Genomic DNA, 24720 nt, shown 5'->3' on the forward strand with positions numbered 1-24720 from the left:
GCACTTTGAATTGCCATAGTGTATGAAATGTGCTATATAAATAAACTTGCCTTGCCTTGCCCATATTTACAATAAACATTTGGGGATCATGACTCAAAAGTCATCCTGTGTCTTAATTAGAAATTATAAAAACACATGGTTTATTAACACATCTAAAAAAAATGTTCAACAACATTCATCAACAACATCGTTATGAAATCTGATGATATTGATGAAAATGAACTCTTCTGAGAACTGTGAGTGATTGGTTGAATGATTTCTTGGTGTCATGTTTTGATGTTATTTTGTTTCTATGTATTTTAGAGTTATTTACTATTTATGGACAGCACTTTGGTCCATTCTAATGGTTTGGAAAGTGCTTTGTAAATAAAAGTTGAGTTGAAACAATAGGCTAACAAAAAACAATACGAGGGACATTTAAAATGTAACAATACTGTAAAACTTTTTTCTTTCTGTTATCTCTAAACACTTTAAATGAACTGTAACTGTGTCCATATTTTAAAGCTTTGATGCGTCAGGCCATTTAAATTATTTTGATACTTTTTTGTCACGTCATGACTTCATCGTGCTTTGTATGGGCGCCATCATGTGGTCTTAATGGAGAACTGCAGCTGCGTTTTGATCGTCTTGAAACATGACAGAACCATTCCTACTTCAGAAATAGTAAATTGGTTATAAAGATTCGTTTAAAAAAAATCTCATTACTAATTCTTACTACCACACCGACGTCGTCAGATTCCCCTATCCCCAATTTAGGACGTGTGAACCTTTCCCTTTTAAATAACGCGACGCTTCCTCAATGTCAGTGGCGCTGTTAGAAGTTCAGCATTTTTAGCACATTTTACTGTACCATTATATATGTATTTAGGCCGTTAAAGTGTTAGTTAGCTCTAAAACAGTTTGTGGGCGGTGTAACGGGCGTGTCTGACCTCTCTTTCTCTCTGTTAGCTTGTTGTTACCCTAGTAACTAATAAATACTGCAGCGTTAAACAGATGCACAGCAAACAAACCAGACAACTCGTTTTAAATCGTATTTTTCTACAAAGTGTTAGCTAATAATTTTGTCAAGATGGCTACTGTAGTGGCACAGTCTCATTATATATTCGGATTGCGGACAGGAGTGAGGAATAATTTGTTGTATTTTGATGAGCAAACCATCATATTTCCGTGCGGAAACAACTGCGTGCGCTATAACATCAACCAAAAATGCCAGAAGTTTATTCCAGGTAGCGTTACTTTATTATAGTAAACATACATTTTTAGACACTTCATACGTATTTTAATAGGCTATATATTATATGTAATATATAGTAAGTTAGGCCTATGTCTTGTAGCCTATATTATAGGCTCATAATATCATATGATACGTATTAAATTATATCATTATCACTTGTCTCACTTGTTTTTTTCCTATCTGAGTTTAACTGTCATGAAAATAATATACCAAGGCAAATAAAAAAAAAAAAACTTAAAGGGATAGTTCTCCCAAATTGAAACCAGTTGTTCCCTCAAGTTGTTCCAAACCTGTATTAATTTCTTTCTTCTGTTGAACACAAAATAATATATTTTAAAGAATACTAACCAAACAGTTGATGGGCCCCATTGACTTCCATAGTATGGAGAGAGAAGAAATATTATAGAATACAATCAACTGTTTGGTTTCCGGCTTTCTTCAAAATATCTTGTTTTGTGTTCAGCAGAAGAAAGAAACTCATACAGGCTTGGAACAGCATGAGGTTGAGTACATGATGACAGAATTTTCATTTTCGGGGGAACTATCACTTTAATGCTTCTAAAATTGTATGCAAAATATATTTTCTTGTTTCTTTATTTAGATTTTATGGTTAAATTTGACCTGGACATGTTTTGTGAGAACGATCCATCAGACCCCTGTCTTGTATGTTGGTGACCAACATCTGTTTCCTGTGGTCTTGTCTATGTCGGCACAGGTACCGAGAGAAGTCAGGGCATGAAGGCTTTGGCCATCAGCACAAACAGGCGTTATCTGGCTGTGTCTGAATGTGGAGAGAAAGCCACCATCACTGTGTTTGATCTACAGCACGAGCAGAACAGGAAGAGCAAGGTGTTGACTGGAGGAGAGATCCCAGTGGATGAGTTTGTCTGCATGGCCTTTTCTCCTGACTCGAAGTATCTGATCGGTCAGTCAGGAGGGCCGAACTGGACTCTCTTCCTCTGGATGTGGGAAAAGAAGAAGCTGATGGCCACTGTGAAGACGAGCACCAGTGGCCCCATAAACCAGGTAAACACAACTGACTTCAAACGATCATATATCACCCCGAAATCAATTGAGAAACTCAAGACATTATATTTTCCATAAAGAAGATGAAGTCTATTTTTAGGACCATTAATATTTTTGGAACTGTGCCATTATTTTAATGATTGAACATAACCCTAAGCAACCAAAAGTCTCATTACCGTAATGCTGGCCATTTTACTTCAAAGGGTGTTTGCTTGTGTAATTAATAATTTTGTCATTTGTGATAATATAATACAAATATATAAAAAATCACCATAAATGAAAGGTAGTAGAATAGTTACCATTACTTGTCATTGCTATTTAAAATATTTAACAATAAAAAGAGATAATATGGTCCTAAAAATATTAGCCTAGTCATGTCAGAGCAACACACAACACTTTCACATTAGACGACACCAAACTGAAACAGAACTGAACATATACACAGGTGATAATGATTGTGATTGATGAGTGCACAGCTGAAAATAATTAGTGTCTATATATGAATTGTATAATGATTAATGCTTAGTCCCTGGAATAAACTTCTGGCATTTCCACACGAAATATGATTAAAATGACAAATTATTATAATGTTTATGCAAAAAAATACATCTTATTTTTCATATCCTCATTACCGTAACACAGAATTATTTAATTAAACTGTTATTTTGACGACAGGTCAGAATTACTGCAATGATCAAGCTTTCCTAACACAATCTATCCATTCCCATTCACAGGTGAGCTTCAGCCCTCAGGACAACACTCAGATCTGTGTGAGCGGCAACAAGGTGTTCAAGATCTTCCGCTACGCTGGAGAAACCCTGAAACAGTCCAGCGCATTTAAAACAGACGCCCACAACTTCCTGTGCCACACCTGGATATCCACAGAGAAGGTGGTGGCCGGAACAGAGGCAGGTCAGCTGATGATGTTTGAATCAAGTCGCCTACGTTGGGAGATAAATGTGGCGTCTGTGCAGAAGGTGAAGAGGTGAGCGGAATGAGCTGTGAGGTCACGTGCTGATGACATCAGCAGTGACATGTACTAAAACACTCATTTCACACTCGATTACCTGCAACAAGTACAGGAGAAATCCTGTCATTTATCTCATGTTTTCTTAATACAAACCTTATAACATATTCCAGGTAATTTTTTTTTTTTTTTTTTTTAATAAAATACATATCATACAAAACACACATCATTTAATTAATTTTTTCAGATCTTTTAAAACTATGTTTACCATTTAAAAATAAAATGTTTGAAAAAGGAAAAATTCACATTTCTATTTGTTTCTGTTTATCGATGAACAGTTGCAGCATGAAAAATGTATCATTTATTTATCAAAAAAAGTCAAAGTTTATGCAAATAAAATTAATATTATTAAAATATATTTTATTAGAAAACATTTCAGAGTAATAATACTAGAGGTAATTCTCATATTAAAAGTCCTTTTTAATTAATAAAATGTATTTTATTTTTTATTTCTCATAATTATTGATACAATATTTTTTTCTTGTGCCATACTGGTTTTACTATAGTTCATGTATAATTTGAAGCTTTTTTATAATGTATTGTTTATTGGTTAATACCATTTGGTTGACGGTGAAAATGACGGTTATGAAAATAGTGTTTTTAACATTCCTTTAACAAAATGGCTTCTTTGTCTTGCTAAGGATAATTTCATAGCTAGCATTTTATGTATCAATACGTTCAATTCAATATTTTCACACTTTTTGCATCTTTTGACAAAATTACACCTTAATATGTAAGAAAAACATTCCGTTCAGTGGTATTTTTCTTTATTTTCTTCACACAGAAGTATTTCATCTTAAGCTTTTTATTGACACCTGTACACAAGTACAAGTAGCCTTAGAAAAAAAAGTACACTAACCTTAAAATTAAAATATTTTTGGAAAAGTTGTAGTGGAAATGACCCACATGAAAGGATTTTTGATAACATTTAGCCTATATACAGTAAATCATTTCAAAACAGTAAATGTTCATATTGTTATTGTTTTTATTGTGTTTAAACATGCTATAAATCATATTTTTATGAAATATGAAATATTATTTTAAGATCGAAAGCAATACAATCTATACATAAAAGGCATTAGAAATGTGACGTTCAAATTTCCAAAGAAAGCAGTCAAAATCTGTTATATACAAATCACACCCTGGCACATAAAAGTGTCACAAAATGTCACAAAAGTTGAAAAAATGTGTAATAATTGCAACAGCATGTTACATAGGTTTATTGAGTATTAATATGTCATATGACAGTCTTATACCAGTTTAGAGGAACAAAGCCCTGATTGTTTTGATTATTATCAGTGTTTTTACTTCCTGGTACATTTAATTATGATCTATAACCACCAGGTCTCCTTATGACATTGTTTTGGCAAAACATTGGCTGTAATAGGCCTATTTGCAATATTTTTCAACTCTAACATATATTATGCTATGAATGAGGATTACTTTTTGCATGTTGTCTATTCTTGACTTTATCTTGCAGTCAGTCAGAAAAGCAGGACTCAAATGAGCCCTCCTCCGCCCTGCCGCGGGTGACAGCCATTGTAGGTTATTCTAGTGGATTCGTTTGCTCCGCTGGTCCTGGAACGGTGTGTTTGTTTGAGAAAATCGAGGACGAGGACCAGTACAAGAAGACCAAAGACATAAAGGTGCCTTGACATTTTCCCCATTCATATGATCACGATAGTGTTTCGGGTTGGTTGATCCTGCAACTGTTTTCTCGTCTTGTCACCTCAGATTCCTCCAGAGGCGTTCAGTAATGATTCCAGTTCTGCAGAGCATCAGGAATTCAGCACTCTGTGCATCAGTCCATCAGAAGAGACCCTGACCGCCAGTACAGACCGCGGGCAGCTCTACAGCATCCAGCTCTCCGTAGTGGAGTTAGAAAAGGTGCCGTTTGTTTGTCTCAGTGTTATTTGAATGTTATTTATATACTATCAGGGCATGAATTTCGGTGTAGGTTTGCAGGTATTGCGCATAATCAGTTAAATATTACTATTTATGTTATTCTAATTTTAGTTTTAGTTAGGCTTTAAAGGGATACTCCACTTTTTTTGGAAATAGGCTCATTTTACAACTCCCCCAGAGTTAAACAGTTGAGTTTTATCATTTTGGAATCCATTCAGCCGATCTCCGGGTCTGGGGGTCCCACTTTTAGCATAGCTTAGCATAATGAATTGAACCGGACAAGACCATTAGCATCTCTCTCAAAAAAATGAACAAAGAGTTTCGATATTTTTCCTATTTAAAACTTGACTCTTCTGTAGTTACATCGTGTACTAAGACCGACGGAAAATGTGAAGTTGCAATTTTCTAGGCTGATATGGCTAGGAACTATACTCTCATTCCTGCGTAATAATCAAGAAACTTTGCTGCAGTACCATGAGTGAAGCAGGCGTAATGATATGACGCAGCGCATGCCTCCTGATAATAGGCTACCGAGCTGGGGACTATTATCAGGCGCTGCGTCATATCATTACGCCTGCTTCACTCATGGTACTGCAGCAAATTTTCTTGATTATTACGCAGGAATGAGAGTATAGTTCCTAGCCATATCAGCCTAGAAAATCGCAACTTCACATTTTCCGTCGGTCTTAGTACACGATGTAACTACAGAAGAGTCAAGTTTTAAATAGGAAAAATATCGAAACTCTTTGTTCATTTTTTTGAGAGAGATGCTAATGGTCTTGTCCGGTTCAATTCATTATGCTAAGCTATGCTAAAAGTGGGACCCCCAGACCCGGAGATCGGCTGAATGGATTTCAAAATGATAAAACTCAACTGTTTAACTGGGGGAGTTGTAAAATGAGCCTATTTCCCAAAAAAGTGGAGTATCCCTTTAAATAAAACTTATTTTTATCTTATCTTTAATAATAAATAAATAATATAATATTTACATTTTATTTTATTCCAGGTATATTTTAAAGGGGTGGTTGATTATGATTTAACTTTTCTAACTTTAGTTAGTGTGTAATGTTGCTGTTTGAGCATAAACAACATCTGCAAAGTTACGACGCTCAAAGTTCAAAGCAAAGGGAGATATTTTATTTAAAAGAAATCGCTTTTTAAGGACTATAACAAACGGCTGGTAGGGACTACAAGACATTCCTCCCGGGTTAGTGACATCACCAACCCTAAAATTTACATAAACCCCGCCCCCTGAACACGATTTATAGATTATCAAGACAGAATATGCTAATCAATGACTAGAAGATAACTACACATATGCTACATAAATTCATCAACTAACCATTCAGAAGTCTCTCCATCTTTCTGACTCCGGTTTGAACATAAAAGGCTAAAAGTTTTTGAAATTTTCAGTGCATGTCTGTGTGAGTGCAAGCTGCTGTAGCTCCGCCTACTGTGCCGGGAGCAGCAGCTCATTTGTATTTAAAGGGACAGACACAAAACGGTGCGTTTTTGCTCACCCTCAAAAAGTGACAATTTTCACATGCTGTATAAAAGTATCTGTAAGGTATTTTGAGCTAAAACTTCACATACACACTCTGGGGACATCAGAGACTTATTTTACATCTTATGAAAAGGGCATTATACCACCCCTTTAATGAACAAACTTGTTTTTAATAGTTTTAGTTCACTATGATTACCCTGGTCTGCCTCGCCCATCTTAACTGTAGTTTTGTGTTTAACAAAACTTCACTTCAAAAACGAGCAAACAATCAGTTTCTGCTCTTTTTATAACTGTGAGAGCTATTGTGAGAAGCAAGACCAAAATCTCACATCATCCCGTAATAGCAGCCAAATACATAGTTCTCTATTTATCCATTATACCAGTCATGACTAATTCAGCTCTTTCTCCCACTGTTTTATCAGGGTGATCGTGCTCATTTTGAGTACCTGTCTCAATCGTTCCATTCCAGCACTGTCACCGGTTTGTCCACCTGTGTCCGCAAACCGCTCATTGCCACCTGTTCCATGGACCGCTCAGTGCGCATCTGGAACTTTGAGACCAAGTATGTTTAGCTTTGTTAAAGAGACAAGATGTTGTGTCCTTCTGCTTTATTATCTCTCACAGTGAGCTTTAAAGCATTATTCGTCTCATAGTTTTGTTTAAAGAGACATTTTCATTTTGGCTCTTTATGCTCTTGGAAGAGTCTGTAAAAGCAATATTTACAAATTATCATATTTTTATCATATTTATCATAATAAAATATGTTGATTGATAATGGTCACTTTGCGAAAATATCCACATCTATACATTTTTAGATTGTGTCTTGGTTAATCTTACAAATCTTATAAACAGTCATTTTATATTCTAATAATATTTTAAAATTTTACTGTATTTTTGATCAAATAAATGAAGCCTTGTGTGCATAATAAGCTTCTTTCACAAACATTGAAAAGTCTTACTGACCTCCTACTGAAATACTTTTGAATGTTAGTGTATTTAATATTATTTAACTTAATATTTATATTATATAGGGGCCAGTTGCATGAACATAGCCATTATGTTAAGATTGTGTCTTAAGAACTAGTACAAACAACTAGCAGTTAGGTAGGGGTAATCAGTCTTACGTTTGGGTATCAAATTAGACCAATCTACGTTTTTATGTATCTGACTTAAAGCAGTTATGCCCAGTCTTAAAGATTTTTTTTATGACTAATGCCAGGGACACATTTAACGGACCGCTTACAGACTGTTTCCAATGACTGGAGCAAATTTTAAACACTGACTGTGAACACAGACTGAACTGTCTCTGGCCACGATCAGTCATAAGTATCAAATCACATCCATAATCGGCCTTACAGTCGTTAAGTGTGTCCCCGTCTTAGCAGTTTATGCAACTAGCCCCAGGTCTAAGCCGTCAGGTCTTTATTAGCAGGGATACTGTTGGATATATCCAATAGAGTTAGTGTTTGTTGTCCAGTGATTTAGAGATGTATAAGGAGTTTCAGGAGGAATCCTACAGCGTAGCTCTTCACCCCACTGGACTCTACATCCTAGTGGGATTCTCAGACAAACTCCGTTTCATGACTCTGCTCATCGATGACATCAGGACTTTGAAGGAGTTCACTGTACGCAGTTGCCGTGAGGTGCGTCTCTGCATATCCGTTCAAATTTGCTATTATCTATTCATTAATGTATAGAAAGATATGCATTGTTCTCATTCATCACATTCCTATACACCTTGTTGATTGGCTGTGGTGGCTAATTTTCCATACATTTGTTCCCAGTGTGTGTTCAGCAATGGGGGACACTTGTTTGCTGCTGTCAATGGAAATGTGATCAACATCTACTCCACTACCACGTTTGAGGACGTCCTGAATCTGAAGGGTCACAATGAAAAAGTATGTTTTCTGAAAGAAATAGTTCACCTAGATTTGAAAATCTATCCCTGGGAAATCACCCTGGTGAAAAAAAAACTTTACCAAAATGTATTTAAAATACATTTATTTCATACTAAGTAGACTATGAATCCATTAACATATTTACTGACTTATCGCTTGAGACTTACTGATATAAATATTATAATTAAACTTTATTTGGAGTACTTCTTTATTGCACAATGCACATTTCTAATATCAGCATTAGTAAGGATAGTATGATCTCTGTATAATATCAGTCTTTAAATGCAAGATATTTAAAATGTACCTAAAGTATACTTGCAATAGTTCCACTATAGCACAATCAAATAAACGTAAGTATAGCTTTAGATATACCTCAGCACTATTTCTGGATAACTAAAGGATAACTTCCGATTAAAATTAGTTGTTCCAATTTAGCAGATTTGAAGTATATCAGTTTAGTATACTAAAAATGTACTACTGCAGGCTATTCATATTAAGTACACAAATATGTAATTGTATTTCTAGTATACTTATAAATGTTTTTCATAAATACATTTTGGTATATTTATTTTTTACTACTTTTTTACTGTTCCTCATGTTGTTCCAATCATATGTGTATTTCTTTCTTATGTGGAATATGATATTTTGAAGGAGGAAATCCACAGATGTAGTGTTGCCTTATTAAAACTAGGCTCTTTAAAGAGTGTTAAAGTCCATATTATTGTGCCTTAGGTGCGAGCCATAGCGTTCAGTGCAGATGACAGTCGTCTTGTGTCATGTGGCATGGACGGGGCGGTGTACGAGTGGAATACTCTCAGCGGGACCCGGGAGTCCGACAGCGTGCTCAAGACCTGCAGCTACACAGGGGTCACCATCTCCCCTGATGCAAAGACATTCTTTGCTGTCGGGACAGACTGCACTTTGAAGGAAATCCAAGACAGTCAGGTGGGCACATGAATGCAGTCTCAAAAGACTCATTTGACATCTCAAAACAACTTTTTTTCACTGTATTACAGAACTTGATTCATTAAAATGTATTCCTTTAAATCCAAGGTTTTCAGTATATATCAGAATTGATTTATTATGTGAAGAGAACGAGATATGAATTGTCTGAAGGAAGATGTGCAGGCATGCTTGATGCAAGGCATCTTGTTCCCTTCTCAGGGAACCGGGGTTACATATGATATGTAACCCTAAGATGTTCACTTTCGAGGGAACTCATGCTGCATCAGTTGTTGACACTATGGGTATGTTAATACTGACTACGCCTTGCTGACCAATGCCTTCCTGTAAGCTGTGAGGTCACCAAGCACAATCTTGTTAGGTCAAGCACTGAAGAACTTAATTGGCCTTGACCAAGAGTTAAACATAAGCATTAGTACCCAATAGGATGCATTCCTGTGACTCTCTAGCCTTGCTACCAAGAAAGCTCAGTGTTATAGGCGCTAGGAAAAAGCTTCCATGCGCAATTGTTTCCGAAACGGGAACTTTTGCATTAGACCAGTCCGAGGCGTCCTAAAAATGCGGCACTCAAGTTAAAAGAAGTCCAACTTTTAAAAAACGCATTTCTAGACCTTGCACTTTTTTTCTCCATTCCACTGACCTGCGCCTCGCATTTTTGCTGTTTGCTCTGTGTAAACCAGCCCTAACCCTGCTTAACCCCAATCTGATAAATTGGGAAGAGTGACAGATGAGAGACTGGGCGTTTCTTGCAACTAAACCCCTTTAACTCTCATTTGCCCAGCTCACATTGCAGAAGAGTATACCATATTCAAACCTACAGAGGGGAGCATATACTTCTGCTTTAAAGCACCGCCTGATGAATGGGGAGGATGCGACATACAGTAGTCCAAGGTCGAAGGTCAATACCCATAAGATAGATGAGAGAGTGCTGACCGCTTACTGCAGTTTAATCCACACCAGCCTTCATCTATCAAGCTCTACACTCATGAACATTTTGACAAATTAGCATGACCCTGCTTTTATCCCCAATGGGATAAATTGGGGACGGTGACAGATGAGAAAGTGGCCCACTTCTTTTGACTTTGACCACCTGAGTTCTCATCTGCCAAGCTCTACAATGATATTGAGTACACTGCGACCAACCCTTGAGAGGGGAGCATGTAAACCTGCTTTAAGCCTTAATCTGAAAATTTGAGGAGGGTAACAGTGGAGAGAGTAGGCCACTTTTTGCAACTTAAATATGTCAGTTCCACATGTCTAGCTCTGTACTTGTAGAGCTATCTGCCAGGGAACATATCCCTGCTTTAACCCTCAATCAACGAATTGGGGAGCGTGACAGATTCTTAACTGTCAAGCTCAACACCAATACAGATATTTACAAAGGAGCATAGCCCTGTTTTTAGCTCCAATTCGTCCAATTAATTGGGGAGGACGGACAAATTGCTTTACAATAGCTTTATGTGAGGAAAAAGCTCAAATTAACCAGAAATTTCATATTTAAAGATGCACTATGCATGATTTTCAGTTACTGTTTGTAAACTCAACATTCAAATTTGGCCCCTCCTCACAGACGGAACACCGCCAGAAGCCACGCCCCCTGCCCCTGACATGATATATCAGTTGCACCACCACACACTTCTAGTAGACCATAAGTAATGATTCTTTTTCTATACTTCATTATTTTTTTAAATCCTGCATAGTGCCCCTTTAAATATAGCACCTCACAGCGCATTGCACCAGGTTTGACATCAGTGGAGTCAAATGGTTGTCGCATTTCTTATGAACAATTGTGGCGCAGCATATTTGAATCTTTTGGATTAAACGAAAACCATCAATGATCCCTCAAAATAAAACTTTGTGTTAATATTTTTGCTGCAGATCCTTAGGGAAGTGCCTTCAGGCGATGTGGTTTGCACCACTGTTGCTATGTCTCGTTCAGGACGAGCGCTCTTCGTTGGAACCTCCACTGGGACAGTGAGGGCCATCAAATACCCTCTACCCATCAAGGATGCCTCCTGGCTAGAGTACCAGGCCCATGCTGGACCTGTCACTAAGGTTTGCGCTGCTAAAATTCATTGGAATTAAGTTTCCTTTGAGCTCCTAGTCAGAAGTCAAGCATGTTTTTCTTTAATGCTTTTATCTTTTGTCTATAGATGATTATCACTTTTGATGACCAGTTCCTCCTAACAGTCTCAGAAGACGGTTGTCTTTTCATCTGGAAAATCATTGATAAAGAGGGACAAGGGTTGAAAAAAGAGAAGGAATTAATATACGCAGAAGAGATCCTCGTCACCAAATCAGACCTTGAAGAAAAGGTAACCTGAGGAAATATTTTCCCTTGTGTTGATCATATCATTTTTATGTTGGTCATTATTTTCCCTTGTGTTGGTCATTTGTATTTTTTGTTTAAAAAAAATCAGCAAAATCTGTAATACTTTGTTGATGTAAAGTAGCATTGATTATGCTTAAATGAAAAAAATAACATTAAGCTCAAGTTTTTAGGTCTTCAAATTAGTGCTGCACGATTAATCGTATCGCAATCGCAATCGCGATGTCAAGCCTACGCGATTATATGACGCAAAATGCTGCGATTTTATATTAAAACAAATTAGCGCTGTTAACGCACTTATTAATGCAAATGCTTTTAAACCATTCATGCGCGATAAGACATAAAAGAACGAGCTGCCTGTGAATGTCCTCCTGACACACACACACACAGATAGACGCGCGCCAGTATCAAGTTCTCTTTCGCGGTAGAACGAACAACACACATGTATGCCAAAATGAACGCGCTGCCTGTGAATGTCCTGACTGTGACAGACAGAAAGACTCGCGCTAATATCGTGCGTGCGCACAAAACAGCATGACAGAATACAGTCCTCTTTTGAGCTTGAACGAACAATAACACACACAATTATGCCAAAATGTATTTTTGTCGAGTGTCTTCATAACATAAGAGTAGTCTTATGATGAACATGAAGAGTTGTGATGACTCGTGAAAGAATGAGGCGCGTGTGAGATCCGCGTCTCTGACAGCGGCTGGTCTTAAAGGGACAGTGCACAGTAGCCACTAATTATATCTGTCGCTAAAATTCTTTTATTTCTTTTTTTTACCCCTGACATGTATGGTTATATGTACTCTTGTATGTAAATTATGTTTTGTTCTTGTTAAAATGCAATAAAAAAAAAAATCTGTCGCTAAAGTTAATCAAAGCACAAAGGGAACAGGGAAAAACACTCACTGCTCTTGACTAAAGAACTTTTTTCTTTAGGCTGATTATCACTAATCTGTGTGTGCATTTATTTTCCTTTAGAACCAAGCAAGTTGACTCATGAAACCATTTGTTTATTATATCGCATATCGCAATCGTAATCGCAATATTGACCTCAATTATCGCAATATGACTTTTTCCCCAAATCGTGCAGCCCTACTTCAAATCAGTAATTGTGTTCTTGAACCATCTCAATGCTGCATAAAACGGGGCGTTTAAGAGAAAGCTTAGGAAATATTTTGTAATGTCATTGATATGGTGAAGCTAAATGGCAAAATGTTGGACCACCTTGCAGAATAAAATGATTTTGGATCTGAACACAACAGTGGATGCGCTCCAGGAGGATAACAAGTACCAGCTCAGCCTCAAGGAAATGACCTACAAGGAGAAGATCAATGAACTCAATGAAAAATGTCTCCAACAGATCAGTTCACTAAATACTGAGAAAGAGGTCAGTTTCAAGAGACCCAAAAGTCTATTTCTATTTCTTAACACAAATGGCTTATTAAAAGAATAGTACATCTAAAAATGTTGTTTCACCTTCATGTTTTTCCAAACCTGAATTAGTTTCTTTCTTCTGTTGAACCCAAACTAAAGTTATTTTAAAGAATGTTGGTAACCAAACAGTTGACGGCACTGATTGACTTCCATATTAGAAAAAAAAAAATACTATGGAAGTCAATGGATGCCGTCAAATGTCCGGTTACCAACATTCTTTCAAATATCTTCTTTTGTGTTCATCAGAACAAAGACACTAGGTTTGGAACAACATGAGGGTGAGTAAAGGGTGAACTATCCTTTTAAACTTATAAAGTTCATTTTCTATTACAGGTCCTGAAGACAGAAAAAGAGAAGCAGCAAGCAGCCCATGTTAAAGCTCTGTCAGAAATCTTAGAGAAACATGATAAAGAGCTGCAGGACATGGGTAAACAAAACATATTTCATTCATTTTTACAATCTTAATGATAAACGTTTTTACACTACCAGATACAGCAGTGGATCTCAACATTGTTCAAGACATATTCGAAGGTCCCCCATGTAGGTTCAGACAGCGTGAGAATACTGAATTGAGATCTTTCACATCTTCTTGCGAACAGACATATTCAAACAAAATTGTTAAAACGCCCGTCTTGGCAAGTATCCTTGTAAACCTAGTCAGTTATGCCTTGACAGAATGAAAACAGTTGAGAAATAAAATGAATGTGTAACAGTATATTGGATCCATGCATTAGCTCTTAAAGTGAAAGCAACCTAATATTCCTGCTGCTGTCTATGTTTTTAATGTAAATCAATGTAAAAAGAAAAACAATGTATGTATGCACAAATAGAAATTCTGCTTGACCTAATTCATATAGTCAGTAGGTTTCCCAAAACCATGGCAACAAATTAAAATAAGTATGTCTTAATTTTTTGTTGTTTTAGCTTATGCTGCCTTCGCTTGATAGCGGAATTATTGTAAATACGAGTTTCCTAGTTAAAAATTGGACATGAATGCCCTCTCAAGTCTTATTTACCACTGGGAAGCTCAGGGATAATTTTGTTACTCAAGTTCCCGAGATGGACAGGCCATAAACTTTAAACATGGCGGAGAGGAGAACGATTTGCTGCCCTTACTGATGTTCTTTAGTAGTTTTTATAAAAGAAATGTATACATTTTAAGAGTGGTTTGTCTTGTTTTAAATCATTTTAAGGCATCTTGAGGCTGATATAAGATACTTTTCTGTTGTTAATTTTTTTTTCCAGTTGACCTCATATGAATTAGGCTTCTACTCTTCTATGAATTAATTTCTAGGCTTCGTAAAGTCTTTTTTTTGGTAGTTTTATATTGGTATATGTAGGTCTAAAACTTTTTGGAAGATTCCTACGTATAATGTTTTATCGACAAGCTCATGACAACTTAAATCAAGACTGAATTAAAATAATGATGCTATTATTGTGCTTGAAATGTTTAATGTAATGTTAACCAGTTTACTATCTTCAGAAGCAGCCGGTTCCCCTCTCAGAATTATCCAGGCTAACTGAAGCTGCTTTTCACAGAGTCAACCAATAACCAGAAGCTCATGCTGGAATATGAGAAATACAATGAGCTACAACTGAAGCTTCACAACGTTCAGCAGGAATGTGAGCAGCAGCTGCACAGCATGGAGGAGAGCAAGACCCGAGCCCTGGAGGAGATGATGCAGTCTTATGAGGCCAAGCTGGAGGAGAAGATGATGCTGTTGAACCAGGTAAAGGCAACTACGAACACTTGAGCCACATTCTCTGCTGAAAAATCCAGCATGAATTCCATGTTGGTCCAGGCTGGTTTATTATAGTGCTGGTCTTGCTGGTGGACCAACACACTCATTATGTTCTCAAGCAAAACTGTTTCCCATGCTGGTGATCAGCAAACCATGTGAAGCACAAACGGAGATACAGTAGTGGCCAAAAGTGATGTCCGGCCTAGGAAAATTGACATCTTCACCCTTTATTCAAATATTATTGAAAAATGTGTTTTTATTTGTAATAACGCCATGAAACATGCCAAATTGTGTGGACGTAATTTTTGGCCAGGCTGTCATACAAAGAAATTATGAACGCATGCAAATGCAACAGAGAACCAATGATATATTAATCACTGATTATGTTGTAGTCAGTGTATGCTTTGTCCTGTGAGCTTTTTGTTTTTCCATGCATTTTTTTGTTTGTTTGCATAGTAAAATAAAACCTGTCGCTGTAGTTTGCCTTTTTGCCAAATAATTTAGTCAGATAAATATCTTAACCAATTTTAGTGTTTTGTTCTTCACTCATATTTAAAATATATATATAAAAAAAAAAATATATATATATATATATATATATACATACATACATTTTCCCCATATTTTGATGGTTTACAGTTTTTTTCAATCGCTAACAAGCGCTTACCCATACTTCAGATACTTTTTCTAAACTCTTAACACAGACTCACACCTACAAAACACAATTGGCCAAATGGTTAATTGTCTTCTCAAAAACACATTTTGTTAAATATATACTAACTCTTCATTTCAAAACAGAACACATGTTTCTCTGCACACATTAACTTTACCAAAACACTGGAAATCTGACTCAAAATGAAATTATTCTGTCAAAGAATAACACTTGTTTTCACTTCACAAAGTACATGCACTCAATCAGAGTACACCAGGTTTCAAAATACTGGCTATTGTTGACATTACTAAAACTGCATAGACTTTTATGTTTCAGTTTTACAGGTATTTGCATGCAAAATATGCAATCCACCGTTTTACACTAAATTCTTGGTTGGGAACTGTCCACATGTACAGTACTGTTCACATTCATAAGCATTCCAGTAAAAAGCAAATCAGTGTTTATTCCTTTACTGTTTACTACAGAAGGTGCAGTAGAAACATGGTATGATGGAACAGAAAAAGTTTTACAGTATTGCTTACAGTGAACAAAATATCCATGAAACACACAAGATCATTCTGAACAAAAAAACAACAGCAAAAAACTACACACACCCCCCACAAAATTACTGTATCTAATCTCTGCGATCTTCAGGGTTAGGCCACATGTTCATCAAGATCACATCTGATATCATCCAAGGCGATGCACCTGGGATAAAACTGGTTGGTATGTCGGATCCACCCTTGGAGCCAGCATCAATGGCTTCAAGGAGGGACATCTGGTCATGTGGCTGATGGTCATAAACCTTCCACCTTCACATTACATTTTGTCCAGGTTGACGCCTTTTGGCCAGATTGAATCCTGCCTCATCTATATGTATTTGAATTCATGAGGGGCCTGGCTGGCCTCCAATTCCATAACTCTCAAAACAAAGTCTATGTAAATCATGGCATTACTGTACTGTACTGTAACCTATTACTGTGTAGGTTACCTACTTGCAAAGTGCAAAGCTTATAGAACTGGAGATTGAATTGAATATACAGTACACTATACCTGGACATATTGTCGTTGTAGCTCCTTGACTCTCTCACTGATATATTGTTTTTGAACTGATATCATTGCAGAAGCAGAGGTTTTTATAAACTTTCATATTGTAAAATATTACGTAGTGCAATTTGAAATAACTGATTTCTGTTTAAAAATATGTATGTCATGTAATAAATTGTGGAAAATGTAATTTACTGTATTCCTGTGATGAAAAGCTGAATTTTCAGCATCATTACTCCAGGAAGATGCATATGGACTCAAAAAGCTTGTTTCTTCATGACATTGTTCAAAAGCAACACATTTTGCTAGCAATCAAAATCACATTTAGCTAAAATCATGAAATTTACAAAAATGGTAAAAGTTTCATGTAAATGGTAAATAAATAAATGCAGTCCATACTGTATCTAAGGTTAGGAATATTGTTTTTGCTATTGTGGGATGTTGTGTGTTAACATTTGTAAATACTACAAAAACAATCCATCATTTTGTTGGGAGGTATAGCTTGTCTGTTAAGAAAATGAAAGCATTGTGGAAATGTGTTCACTGACTGCATATTGTGTGAAAACGACAAGAAATGTGTGAATGGTATGGCCACAAAAGACCGATGCTGTGCTAATTGTGTTTAGAGTTTTGAAAATGTGAACACTGATTGGACAAACGCTTGTTAGCGACTGAAAAAAACTGTAATCAAACTTGTAGGGTAATAAAATAAAAAAATGCTTTCTGGACATCACTTTTGACCACTACTGTAGGTTTAATAATTTAATTATTCAGTTTTTGGCTGTCAACCTCTAAAAGAAAAAGAAAAAAAGACCACCATATGATCCATATTAGTGTGATTGTTGTCTTGTGAAGTCCTACGATTGTGTGAGGAGCATGTTGAAATTTGCTAACAGAATAATATCTTGCCCTTTTCTTTCCACCTTGCAGTTTCAGGATGAATCCCAGCAGAAGGTTCGGGAATTTGAGGAATGCATAAAGAAACAGGAGGTGGACACAGATATCGAAATCTATGATATCCGCATGAAGTACGAGCAACACTTTAAGGAAGAAAAAAAGGCCAACGCTACGCTCAAAGTGGAATTAGATACCACAACAAAGTCGGTGAGTGACTATAATTCGGTTCTGAGTTCAATCCTGCAAAGTACAGTGTATAAAAGATTGACATACTGTATATGCAGTGAGCTGAATCTTATGTAGGTTGGGTTGTGTGTCGTATAGTTTAATGGACTGCAGACGGAAATTGATAACAGGAACTTGGAGATCGAGAAGCTGAAGCAGGAAGTGCAGAAGCTACAGTCGGTGATCAAATCACTGGAAAATGACATCACTGGGCTGAAGGCCACAATTCAGAATAAAGATGGAATTATTCAGGACAAGGTGAGCACACATGAACCCTGTTCATAATGACATGAGGAAAAGCAAGTCAAGTCAGTTTTATTTACATATAGCTCTTTTCATATTTGTCTTTCTATGCTGAAGTTGATCATTCTGAATGTCAGACACAATCACAAATCATACGTCTACAGTCAGTCTCTCCTCGTCCATATTTGATGATCAGTATTCAAGAGGAGCAGCACTTTGTTTTGTTCCAGTGAGATTTCAGTGTGGGCACCGCTATCAGACGCAATCCTGTAGAAATCAAGTCGGTCGAGTCTGATTAGAACTAAAATTCACATGAACTCTCTTGTCACTTTTTATCCCTGTTCCTTAAACAACATTTGCTTTTCTAAACAGTTGTAGACGGATTACAAATGGCTAATTTCGCACCCTCCAAAGTCATAGAAACCACTCCAAGTAATTAATCTATCATCTTTATTATTAATATAGACATTAATTTGCATAGCACTTTTCATACATGGAATGCAGCTCAAAGTGCTTCACAAGCATAAAAACAAATATTGGGAATACAAATTCACACAATGCCAATATAAAGATATTCGAAAACAACTATAAAAGGTTCACAATGTAAAATAAAGGAATTGGCCATATAATTTCACCTCAATATCAATATATATATATATATATATATATATATATATATATATATATATATATATATATATATATATTGATAAAACATTTTTTTTAAAACTACAAGAGAATCAGAATACTGATAAGCTATACTGCTATACTGATAAGCAACTCAAGAGTCTCAAGGTTCCATATTTTGTGACAGAAGTGATATTTGGACAGAAATGTTACTAATTTGTTACGGCAGAATGCATAAAATTAAATTCAATGGAATGCATGTCACCCGGTGGCATTTTTGTGATATCAACTTCACATTTGGAACACAACTTGGTTAGACATATGGCTTTGATTTTATAGTAAAAAATATTTTGTAAAATATATATTTTATATAAGAGAAAAAATATTAAGTACAGTATATTTGATTTACTGTAAATTTAAACTTCCATTACTTTTTCATACTTTCATTTTTTGAAGTGCTGTCACTTCAGCAATAATCTGCTGAATGTTTTCTTTAAAACAAGACCAAACTAGCATTCTTGAATAAGAACCAAGTTTTAATAGTGCATTTTAATGCCCATTCTCAAAAAGGGGGGTGACAGTTAACCATTGGTTGAGCATGTTATTGAAAAATTATTAAAAACATACTAAAGTTTTTTTCATGGCATCAAGTAACATAATTTTGTAAAGTTAGGGCTCTTACAGTGTAATATGTCAAAAAAATATGCTTACCTTGCAAAATTTCACCAAAAACATGGCAGGAGTGATTTTTGTTTGTTTCTGAAATCCATGTGTGAGGAAGTGTTGTGACAAGTGCTGTTGATTGACAGTGTGACATCTAGTGGATTCTTTTGGCATAACATACCTCAGTAGAGATGGCTCAATCAGCTTGAGTTAAGTTAGGCACAGTGGCACTCCTCTCAATAAAATTTAGTGACTCAAAATGTGCTCAACCATTTGGTCGAGCAGGCAGACAAAGGGTTAAAAAGATATGTCTTAACCCGCCTTTTAAAAATATGAATGCTAGTATTCACAATCCAAATTTCTGGAGCACAGTGGCTAAAAGTACCACCCAAATGTTTAAGATTAGCGCTAGAGGATCGTAAACTACGAACTGGAACGTATCTCGACAGACAGTATGAAATGTATGAAGATGCCAGAAATGCAGTGTTTTATAAACCAATAAAAGAACCTTAAAGTCATTCCTTTGATGAACTGGTTACCAATGTATTTCCATTAAAACCGGTGTAATACGCTCTCTCCTTTTTAATTTTATTAGTACTCTGGTTGCTGCATTTTGTATCAATTGTATAACTTCGCTATAGAACCCTTAGGCAAGCCAGTGTACATTAGCATTACAATAATCAAGATGAGAGAAGATAAAAAGCGTGAATGAGGGAAAGATGTGCATTTGAAGTAAACATGGTTAATTAATATTGGCAAAAACGGATTTAGTATTGTATTCATGCCATCTGAGTCCAATGGACTGTACATGAAAGAAATATCTGCTTTGTCTCAACAGGCAAACAGCATCTATGATCTGAATAAGAAGAATGGCACACTTAACAAAGCGCTGGAAGTGATGAAGCACAGGGCTGAATTTATGGAGGAGGAGATTGCACCAAAAGATAATCAAATTGAAGAGCTGAAGGAGCAGATCCAGGAGGTGTTTTACTGCATATATGTCATGTCTCACACAACTATAAGTGACTTTGCGACTGCATGTCAACTAACCATCACTAGAGTATTAGTAGACTGTTAGGGTTTGGGTTAGTTGAAGAAGTCGACGTGTACTTGCAAAGTTACTTATAGTTAGTAGAATGTCCAAAGAGGACTATCGAAAATGAAGTGGTATCCAGAATACATTGTCAGATGTAAATAAAACCGATCATTTTATATAAACCAGGCTATTGTTATGAACACAGTGTGATAAAAGATGTTTGTGTGTGTGTGTTCCAGATGGAGGGAGAGTTGAAGGAGTTCCATAAGACGAACACAGAACTGGAACTGAAAATTGATGAACTGAACTTAAAATTGAAAACCAAAGACAAAGAATTACACAAAGAAATGAAAAAGGTTAGTACTGTGCTTGTACTGCGAACTAACTGTTCCTTAAATTTAGAACCCACTGTCTATATTTAATATTTCCTTCAATAAGGCATAAATGATAAAAGAATTATAAAATAAGTTGGTCATTGAGAATTTTTACAGACTTAATACATTAAGTGTGCAATCATTTATTAAGAACATAATTAGGGATTATCAATTATGTAAAATACTTGGGTATTTTCCTTAATTACTATACTTAAGTATTATTTTGGGGGATTTAATCTGAATGCTTAGCTTAATTACATTTTCAAAAAAAAATTTTTTTTTGTTTTTGACTTGAAAGCACTCCTATATTTTTGCAATGGTGTTTTGAGATTTGACTTATTTTTATAACATCAAAATTGATTGGTCAGTGGTAACTGTCTACGACATTGTGAATGACAATTTCAAAGAGAATTTAAATAAAAATTCGGTCACACTTTAGTTTAGGGTCCAATTCTCACTATTAACTAACTATTAACTATGACTTTTGCCTCAATAAACTCCTTATTACTGCTTATTAATAGTTAGTAAGATAGTTGTTAAGTTTAGGAATTGGGATATGATTAAGGGATATACAATATGATGCAGAATAAGGCATTAATATGTGCTTACAGCCAATATCCTAGTAATATGCATGCTAATAAACAACTAGTTAATAATGAGAACTGGACCCTAAACTAAAGTGTTACCAAAAATTCATAGTGGCCATTATTAAATATTTTTTTATTAGATGTTATGAACCTTGAAAACAATTAGCATTTAAATGAACATTATAAAATGTTAAGTCCTTTGTGAATATTTATTGACGGATAAAGTATTGTAATTATATTAAAGTAAATAAATATGCTTCAAAATGCTTAAACAGGAGACTCTTCTCTCATTGTTATCTTTTGCTATAGTTCTATTTTTATAATACTCGCGTACAATTTAAAAAATTAAATTTTTGCTTTCACTCAAGTATGTTTTTGACTAGATATTTTTAATCAAAGGTGCAGTAAGCAGTTTCTGAGAAACACTGTTGATATTTGAAATCAACCCAAACAAACACACCCCTCCCTTCATTTCTCCGCCCCCAAAATGCACAAACACGCAATATAAGAGTGGATGTCTCTCTATCATAGCTGAAGCAAAATAATGCTTCACGAAAAATAAAGAGAAGATGATGAACGAACGACAAGGTAGAACATACAGTACACAATACAAGCAAGAGTTTGTTGTAAGCCACCAGTAGCACAGCAGCTCCAGACAAACAATGACACTCAAAACTGTCCTGTTACTAGAGCTAAACAACAGAATATCTTGTTTTCTGTGAAACATAGCAAAACCAATGTTACTCGCGTATAAAGCAGAAACAACGCAACCTCGCCGTTCGTTTTCAGGCCTTCTAGCTGGAAAACTTTACTAATTTTAACGTGGGTCCTAAAGCTCTTGCCTGATTATAAACCTTCTTTTTCCACTCACCTTTTCTCTTTTGTAATGTCTCTCAGCCATCTCTCTTTCTACAGTCTTTCTTCAAATCTCTCTCTTGCTCACTCTCTCTCCTCCCCCATCATGAGTGAACACGCCCCCTACTGCTGATTGGCTGCAAGTGTGTTGTAATTGCTGCTCAGTTCACTGTCAACAGCTATTCTCAGAAATGTACCTTTAAGTAAAAATTTCGCTCAGTATCCATACTTTTAGTTTGAGTACTTTTTACACCCCTGAGTTTTGTACAGTATAATTCTTTACAGATCTAAAAAAAAAAAAACTGTAAACTAAAATTAGTACTAAAAGTGAATAATAAAAGTGAATTTCTACATTATAATATACAGTACGGGAAATATTCATTTTGAGGTTTGCTAAAGATTACCTTTAACAGTATTATTTATTATTTTGTAAATTGTTTTTAAAACTGACCTTTATGGGAACATTAGTTGACAATTAAATAGTCAACTAATGTTCTAGTTGTACTATAATTTTTAAACGAGTGCCTGTCCTGCTGTCTTCTCCAGGTGCAGGACTTTGGGGTTCTTGTACAGAGATTTAAAGCTGACCTTCACACATGTGTGGAATGCATTCAGGACCCGAAAAGACTGAAGGACAACATTCGAGAGCTCTATAAATGTTACGTTCAGCCGTCAGATATGGTAAGCTCAAGACAGTGGGGTTATTATTCATATTTCGGTCTGTTTTGACCTCCAGTGAAGCGAGCTTGTGTGGTGTTTGTCTGTAGGTGGAGAAAGTGGCAGTGCACACAGATATGCAGAGGGAAAACAGCAGACTGAGGGAGCACTATGAGAAGATTGTCACTACTATGAAGAAACAGATTAGCAGAGATGCAAACGTCTTCCAGGCCAACAATACGAAGCTCATGAAGGTGAGAGGAACAAAAAATGACAGTGTCTAAATCGGACACGTGCATGTAGAAATCAAGCGTAGCGTTAGTTCTGGCAGGGTCACGTCAGTAATGCTGATCCACGTCTACCTATAGAAATACAATCCCAGACAGCAACATGGTGTCGGCTCAGATCCGGCCCACATCTGGTACATGTGGATTCCTTGTGTAGCAGATGTGGGCCGGATTTTCCTTAAGTCACTGTTTCTGTTTGTGTGAAAGTTCTCACATCTGCCATCTGTGTCCAGGACAACGTTGTTCTTATGAAAGAGATCAATGATCTGCGTCAGGAACTGCGCACGGTCCGAACGCAGCTGCACAACTACGAGAAGCAAACCAACTTCAACAAGAACCAGGGCTCTGCTAACACAAGAGGTGACCCATGTTGACTTGAAACTGATGGTTTTTGGTGCGTTTTTTACATCTTTACAAATGTTAACCTTTCAGGATTGAAACAAAATGCCACTGGATAATAATGGACCAACTCAGATGTTAATGTTGGAGGTTCTCAGCTGCCCTTTTTCTGTCCTGCTTCAGGTGCAGCGTCAGCAGGGAGGGCTGGCTTGATGACGGAACAGAGCTTTGAAGAAACGGAGAAGATCATCCAGTTTCAGCGACTGGAGATCCATAGACTTAAGCAGGAGATTCTCGGCCAGACACCCACATCCAGAATAAAACTACCGCCGCTTGCCAACTGAATGTACTTCTTGTTCTCCATGCCTGAATAAAGTGTATCAAATATATGTCATATGGGTGTTACTTTATGAAACGACGGAGAACACACGAAAAACAGATTTAAATAAATGTTCCAGATATTTTCAACTTAGGGTTTGTCAATTGTACTCTATGAATTCCGTGAATGAACCTGTTTGGATGAGGTTTATGAAGAATAATTTGAACAAATACACGCAGAACAATTTCTAAATGATCATCCATCAATAGAATAGCTTCACGTGTAATTTAAAAATGCATAGAAACTCATTTGTTATTACTAATTAAAATTTAGTTAGGTTTATAGGTTTTTTATTTTTCAGTGATGCTCTGCTGGCCTCTTGTGTTCGGATCCAAACATTCAGCCTGAATATTTTTATATAAGCTTGAACCGCCACAACGGTAAAAGATGCTCATGTGACAGCATTAACACGGTAAATTAAGCAACCCAGATTTTTATTGCAATAAAACATGTTTCATTTCAATACATCAGAAAATCACTGGCTACCTATAGCTTCACTCATCCGACCTTAAAGGTCCCATTGCATGGATTATTTTATTATTTTAGAATGTTTCCTGGGGTGCCCTTATAATGTTAGTATGTTTTTTAGATCAAAAGTTGTTATAATTTAGAAATAAAAGGCATATTTCCTAGCCTGATTTTAGCCTCTGATTTGAACTCTCTTTTTGAAGGGGCGTGTCTGCTGTGAGACTTCAGTGTATTCACTGCTGTGATTGGCTGACATGCTTGCAAATGAAATATCTAGCATTACATGTGGAACTCTCTCGAAAACTTTTACTATTA

At 36.1% G+C, this 24720-nt stretch overlaps 1 protein-coding gene across 1 annotated transcript; it reads left to right on the forward strand.

Moving 5' to 3' along the window:
- The first annotated feature begins 1066 nt into the window (after window positions 1–1066).
- cfap57 (cilia and flagella associated protein 57) lies at window positions 1067–24568 on the forward strand. The gene is made up of 22 exons (XM_084412412.1): window positions 1067–1226; window positions 1950–2260; window positions 2995–3245; window positions 4768–4933; window positions 5022–5174; window positions 7119–7258; window positions 8174–8339; window positions 8481–8594; window positions 9327–9539; window positions 11436–11612; window positions 11711–11872; window positions 13125–13280; window positions 13661–13754; window positions 14867–15057; window positions 17699–17872; window positions 17990–18148; window positions 20262–20405; window positions 20699–20815; window positions 22822–22956; window positions 23043–23186; window positions 23453–23579; window positions 23742–24568. The coding sequence occupies exons 1-22, from the start codon at window positions 1070–1072 to the stop codon at window positions 23900–23902; spliced, it is 3612 nt and encodes a 1203-aa protein (XP_084268538.1). The 5' UTR covers window positions 1067–1069; the 3' UTR covers window positions 23903–24568.
- The last annotated feature ends 152 nt before the right edge of the window (window positions 24569–24720 follow it).

Source organism: Rutilus rutilus (assembly GCF_951802725.1).
Source record: "Rutilus rutilus genome assembly, chromosome: 6".
Classification (NCBI taxonomy): domain Eukaryota; kingdom Metazoa; phylum Chordata; class Actinopteri; order Cypriniformes; family Leuciscidae; genus Rutilus; species Rutilus rutilus.

What these genes read in the sequence shown, in the direction of transcription:
- cfap57 (XM_084412412.1), top strand. Translation starts at nt 1,070, where the DNA reads ATGGCTACTGTAGTGGCACAGTCTCATTATATATTCGGATTGCGGACA. An exon ending in AGGAAATCCAAGACAGTCAG is followed by an intron (nt 9,540 to 11,435) that starts GTGGGCACATGA and finishes TTTTTGCTGCAG; the next exon opens with ATCCTTAGGGAAGTGCCTTC. An exon ending in TAGATACCACAACAAAGTCG is followed by an intron (nt 17,873 to 17,989) that starts GTGAGTGACTAT and finishes TGTGTCGTATAG; the next exon opens with TTTAATGGACTGCAGACGGA.